The sequence below is a fragment of the Chiloscyllium plagiosum genome, chromosome 14 (assembly GCF_004010195.1).
Source record: "Chiloscyllium plagiosum isolate BGI_BamShark_2017 chromosome 14, ASM401019v2, whole genome shotgun sequence".
Lineage (NCBI taxonomy): Eukaryota > Metazoa > Chordata > Chondrichthyes > Orectolobiformes > Hemiscylliidae > Chiloscyllium > Chiloscyllium plagiosum.
Genome location: NC_057723.1, coordinates 6,820,173 through 6,826,373, shown reverse-complemented (window position 1 = coordinate 6,826,373; position 6,201 = coordinate 6,820,173). Strand labels below are relative to the sequence as shown.

The window sequence follows — 6,201 nt, the reverse complement described above, 5'->3', positions numbered from 1 at the left end:
AGTATCGGTCCCTCCAGTATCGCTTCCTCCAGTATCACTCCCTCCAGTATCGCCCCCTCCAGTATCACTCCCTCTAATATCGCTCCCTCCAGTATCACTCCCTCCAGTATCACTGTCTCCAACATCACTCCCTCCAGTATCACTCCCTCCAGCATCACTCCCGCCATTATCGCTCCCTCCAGTATCGCTCCCTCTAGTATAACTCCCTCCAGTATAATTCCCTCCAGTATTTCTCCCTCCAGTATCACTCCCTCCAATATCGCTTCCCTCCAGTATCGCTCCCTCCAGTATAACTCCCTCCAGTATAACTCCCTCCAGTATAACTCCCTCCAGTATTGCTCCCTCCAGTATCGCTCCCTCCAAAATTGCTCCCTCCAGTATCGCTCCCTCCAATATTGCTCCCTCCAGTATCACTCCCTCCAATATCGCTCCCTCCAATATCGCTCCCTCCAATATCACTCCCTCCAATGTCGCTCCCTCCAATATCGCTCCTTCCAATATCGCTCCCTCCAATATCGCTCCCTCCAAAATCACTCCCTCCAAAATTGCTCCCTCCAGTATCACTCCCTCCAGTATCGATCCCTCCAGTATCACTCCCTCCAGTATCACTCCCTCAAGTATCGATCCCTCCAGTATCACTCCCTTTCATCTCGCTCCCACAAAAATCGCTCCCTCTAATATCGCTCCCTCCAATATCAGTCCCTCCAATATCAGTCCCTCCAATATCAGTCCCTCCAATGAAACTCCCTCCAGTATCACTCCCTCCAGCTTGACTCCCGCCAATATCGCTCCTTCCAGAATCACTCCCTCCAGTATCACTCCCTACTGGACTGCTCCCTCCAATATCACTCCCTCCAATATCGCTCCCTCGAATATCGCTCCCTCGAATATCGTTCCCTCTAATATCGTTCCCTCCAATATCGCTCCCTCCAGTATTGCTCCTTCCAGTATCACTCCCTCCAGTATTGCTCCTTCCAGTATCACTCCCTCCAGTATCACTCCCTCCAGTACGCTCCCTCCAGTATTGCTCCCTCCAGCATCGCTCCCTCCAATATCATTTCCTCCAGTATCACTCCCTCCAGTTTCGCTCCCTCCAGTATCACCCCTTCCAGTATCACTCCCTCCAGTATCGCTCCCTCCAGTATCGATCCCTCCAGTATCCCTCCCTCCAGTATTGCTCCCTCCAGTATCACTTCCTCCAATATCTCTCCCTCCCATATCACTCCCTCCAGTCTCGCTCCCTCCAATATCGCTCCCTCCAATATCAGTCCCTCCAATGAAACTCCCTCCAGTATAACTCCCTCCAGAACAACGCCCTCCAGTATCACTCCCTCCAGTATCACTCCCTCCTGGACTGCTCCCTCCAATATCATTCCCTCAAATATAACTCTCTCCAGTATCACTCCCTCCAATATCGCTCCCTCCAATATCGCTCCTTCCAGTATCACTCCCTCCAGCATCACTCCCTCCAGTATCGCTCCCTCGAGTATTGCTCCCTCCAGCATTGCTCCCTCCAATATCACTTCCTCCAGTATCACTCCCTCCAGTTTCGCTCCCTCCAGTTTCGCTCCCACCAGTATCACTCCCTCCAGTACCACTCCCTCCAGTACCACTCCCTCCAATATATCTCCCTCCAATGAAACTCCCTCCAGTATAACTCCCTCCAGAACAACTCCCTCCAATATCACTCCCTCCAGTTTGACTCCCACCAATATCACTCCCTCCAGTATCACTCCCTCCAGTTTTGCTCCCTCCAGTATCGCTCCCTCCAGTATCATTCCCTCCAATATCGCTCCCTCCAATATCATTCCCTCCAATATCGCTCCCTCCAGTATCACTCCCTCCAATATCGCCCCCTCCAATGTCGCTCCCTCCAATATCACTCCCTACAATATCGCTCCCTCCAATATCGCTCCCTCCAATATCACTCCCTCCTGGACTGCTCCCTCAAATATCACCCCCTCCAGTATCGCTCCCTCCAATATCACCCCCTCCATTATCGCTCCCTATAATATCACTGCCTCCAGTATCACTCCCTCGAGTCTCACTCCCTCCAATATCGCCCCCTTCAGTATCACTCCCTCCAATATCACTCCATCCAGTATCACTCCCTCGAGTATCACTCCCTCCAACATCACCCCCTTCAGTATCACTTCCTCCAGTATCGCTCCCTCCAGTATCGCTTCCTCCAATATCACTTCCTCCAGTATCACTCCCTCCAATATCGCTCCCTCCAGTATCACTTCCTCCAGTATCGCTCCCTCCAATATCGCTTCCTCCAGTATCACTCCCTCCAATATCGCTCCCTCCAATATCACTCCCTCCAATAACTCTCTCTCCAGTATCACTCCCTCCAACATCGCTCCCTCCATCATCGCTCCCTCCAACATCGCTCCCTCCAATATCACTCCCTCCAGTATCGCTCCCTCCAATGTCACTCCCTCCAATGTAACTCCCTCCAGTATCACTTCCTCCAATATCTCTCCTTCCCATATCACTCCCTCCAGTATCGCTCCCTCCAAAATCGCTCCCTCCAATATCACTCCCTCCAATATCGTTACCTCCAATATCACTCCCTCCAATATTACTCCCTCCAATATCTCTCCCTCCAATATCTCTCCCTCCATTATCTCTCCCTCCAGTACCACTCCCTCCTGTATCGTGCCCTCTGATATCACTCCCTCCAATATCACTCCTCCAGTATCGTCCACTCCAATATCACTCCTCAAGTATCGTCCCCTCCAGTATCACTCCCTCCAGTATCACTCCCTCCCATATTGCTCCCTCCAATATCACTCCCTCCAATATCACTCCCTCCAGTATCACTCCCTCCAGCATCATTCCCTCCAATATCACTCCCTCCAGTATCGCCCCCTCCAGTATTGCCCCCTCCAATTTTGCTCCCTCCAATATCACTCCCTCCAATATCGGTCCCTCCAATATCACTCCCTCCAGTATCGTGCCCTCTGATATCACTCCCTCCGATATATCTCCCTCCAATATCGCTCCCTCCAATATCACTCCCTCCCGTATCACTTGCTCCAATATCTCCCCCTCCAGTGTCATTTCCTCCAGTATAACTCCCTCGAGTATCGCTCCCTCCGATATTACTCCCTCCAATATTGTTTCCTCCAATATCACGCCCTCCAATATCTCTCCCTCCAATATCTCTCCCTCCAGTATCACTCCCTCCAGTATCACTCCCTCCAGTATCGTGCTCTCTGATATCACTCCCTCCAAAATCGCTCCCTCCAATATCACTCCCTCCAATATCATTTCCTCCAATATCACTCCCTCCAGTATCTCTCCCTCCAATATCTCTCCCTCCAGTATCACTCCCTCCAGTATCACTCCCTCCAGTATCGTGCTCTCTGATATCACTCCCTCCAATATCACTCCCTCCAGTATCGTCCCCTCCAGTATCATTCCCTCCAGCATCACTCCCTCCAATATCGCTCCCACCAATGTCACTCCCTCCGGTATCACTCCCTCCTGGACTGCTCCCTCCAATACCACCCCCTCCAGTATCGCTCCCTCCAATATCATTCCCTCCAATATAACTCCCTCCAATATCACTCCCTACAATATCGTTACCTCCAATATAACTTCCCCCAGTATCACTCCCTACAATATCGTTCCCTCCAATATCACTCCCTCCAATATCACTCCCTCCAGTTTCACTCCCTCCAATATCTCCCCCTCCAATATCACTCCCTCCAGTATCACTCCCTCCAATATCACCCCTCCAATATCACTCCCTCCAATATCACACCCTCCAGTATCGCTCCCTCCAGTATCTCTCCTCACCAATGTCACTCCCTCCGGTATCACCCCTCCAATATCACTCCCTCCAATGTCACACCCTCCAGTATCGCCCCCCTCCAGTATCACTCCCTCCAATATCACCCCTCCAATATCACTCCCTCCAGTATCACTCCCTCCAATATCACCCCTCCAATATCACTCCCTCCAATATCACACCCTCCAGTATCGCTCCCTCCAGTATCTCTCCCTCCAGTATCACTCCCTCCAGTATCGTGCTCTCTGATATCACTCCCTCCAATATCACTCCTCCAGTATCGGCCACTCCAAAATCGCTCCCTCCAATATCATTCCCTCCAATATCATTTCCTCCAATATCACTCCCTCCAATATTACTCCCTCCAGTATCGTTCCCTCCAGTATCACTCCCTCCAGTATCGCTCCCTCCAATATCGCTCCCTCCAATATCGCTGCCTCCAATATCACTCCCTCCAATATCACTCCCTCCTGAACTGCTCCCTCCAATATCACCCCCTCCAGTATCGCTCCCTATAATATCGCTCCCTCCAGTATCACTCCCTCCTGGACTGCTCCCTCCAATATCACCCCCTCCAGTATCGCTGCCTCCAATATCACTCCCTCCAATATCATTCCCTCCAATATCACTCCCTCCATTATCGTGCCCGGCAGTATCACTCCCTCCAATATCACTCCCTCCAGTATCACTCCCTCCAAGTATCACTCCCTCCTGGACTACTCCCTCCAATATCATTCCCTCCAATATAACTCCCTCCTGTATCACTCCCTCCAATATCGTTCCCTCCAATATCACTCCCTCCAATATCACTCCCTCCAGCATCGCTCCCTCCAATATCACTCCCTCCAGCATCGCTCCCTCCAGCATCGCTCCCTCCAATATAACTCCCTCCAATTTCACTCCCTCCAGCATCACTCCCTCCAGCATCACTCCCTCCAGCATCACTCCCTCTAGGATCGCTCCCTCCAAAATTGCTCCCTCCAAAATTGCTCCCTCCAGTTTCACTCCCTCCAGTTTCACTCCCTCGAGAATCGCTTCCTCCAGTATCACTCCCTTCAGTACCGCTCCCTTGAATATCGCTCCCTCGAATATCACTCCCTCCAATATCGCTCCCACCAATATCGCTCCCTCCAGTATCACTCCCTCCAATATCACTCCCTCCAATATCATTCCCTCCAATATCATTCCCTCCAGTATCACTCCCTCCAGTACCGCTCCCTCCATTTTCACTCCCTCCAGTATCACTCCCTCGAGTATCGCTCCCTTCAGTATCATTCCCTCCATCCCTCCAGTATCGCTCCCTCCAGTATCGCTCCCACCAATATCGCTCCCTCCAGTATCACTCCCTCAAGTATCACTCCCTCCAATATTGCTCCCTCCAGCGTCGCTCCCTCCAGCATTGCTCTGTCCAGCATCGCTCCCTCCAATTTCACTCCCTCCAGCATTACTCCCTCCAGCATCACTCCCGCCATTATCGCTCCCTCCAGTATCGCTCCCTCTCGTATAACTCCCTCCAGTATAACTCCCTCCAGTATTGCTCCCTCCAGTATCGTTCCCTCCAAAATTGCTCCCTCCAACATCGCTCCCTCCAATAACATCCCTCCAGTATCACTCCCTCCAATGTCACTCCCTCCAATATTACTCCCTCCAAAATAGCTCCCTCCAGTATCACTCCAATATTACTCCCTCCAAAATAGCTCCCTCCAGTATCACTCCCTCCAGTATCGCTCCCTCCAATATCACTCCCTCCAGTATCACTCCCTCAAGTATCGATCCCTCCAGTATCACTCCCTTTAATATCGCTCCCACAAAAATCGCTCCCTCTAATATCGCTCCCTCCAATATCAGTCCCTCCAATGAAACTCCCTCCAGTATCACTCCCTCCAGCTTGACTCCCGCCAATATCGCTCCTTCCAGAATCACTCCCTCCAGTATCACTCCCTACTGGACTGCTCCCTCCAGTATCACTCCCTCCAGTATCGATCCCTCCAATGTCACTCCTTTCAATAACGCTCCCTCTAATATCGCTCCCTCCAGAATCGCTCCCTCCAGTATCGCTCCCTCCAGTATCACTCCCTCCAGTATCGCTCCCTCCAATATTGCTCCCTCCAATATCGCTCCCTCCAGTATCACTCCCTCCAGTATCACTCCCTCCAGTATCGCTCCCTCCAGTATCACTCCCTCCAGTATCACTCCCTCCAATATCGCTCCCTCCAGTATCACTCCCTCCAATATCGATCCCTCCAGTATCACTCCCTCCAGTATTGATCCCTCCAGTATCACTCCCTCCTGGACTGCTCCCTCCAATATCATTCCCTCAAATATAACTCCCTCCAGTATCGCTCCCTCCAATATTGCTCCCTCCAATATCGCTCCCTCCAGTATCACTCCCTCCAATATCG

At 51.6% G+C, this 6,201-nt stretch overlaps 1 protein-coding gene across 1 annotated transcript; it reads right to left on the bottom strand.

Annotated features, from left to right (window-relative positions):
- Positions 1–2,725: 2,725 nt before the first annotated feature.
- Positions 2,726–4,534, bottom strand: LOC122556981 (loricrin-like). Its single transcript, XM_043704215.1, has 2 exons — positions 3,982–4,534; positions 2,726–3,579 (listed from the first exon to the last, which is right to left on the bottom strand). The coding sequence occupies exons 1-2, from the start codon at positions 4,532–4,534 to the stop codon at positions 2,726–2,728; spliced, it is 1,407 nt and encodes a 468-aa protein (XP_043560150.1).
- Between the last annotated feature and the right edge of the window lie 1,667 nt (positions 4,535–6,201).

Coding starts and splice junctions, on each gene's coding strand:
- LOC122556981 (XM_043704215.1), bottom strand. CDS start 4,534: ATGATATTGGAGGGAGTAGTCCAGGAGGGAGTGATACTTGGAGGGAGT. Junction 3,580..3,981: donor GGAGGGAGCGATACTGGAGG/GTGTGATATTGG, acceptor ACGATATTGTAG/GGAGTGATATTGGAGGGAGT.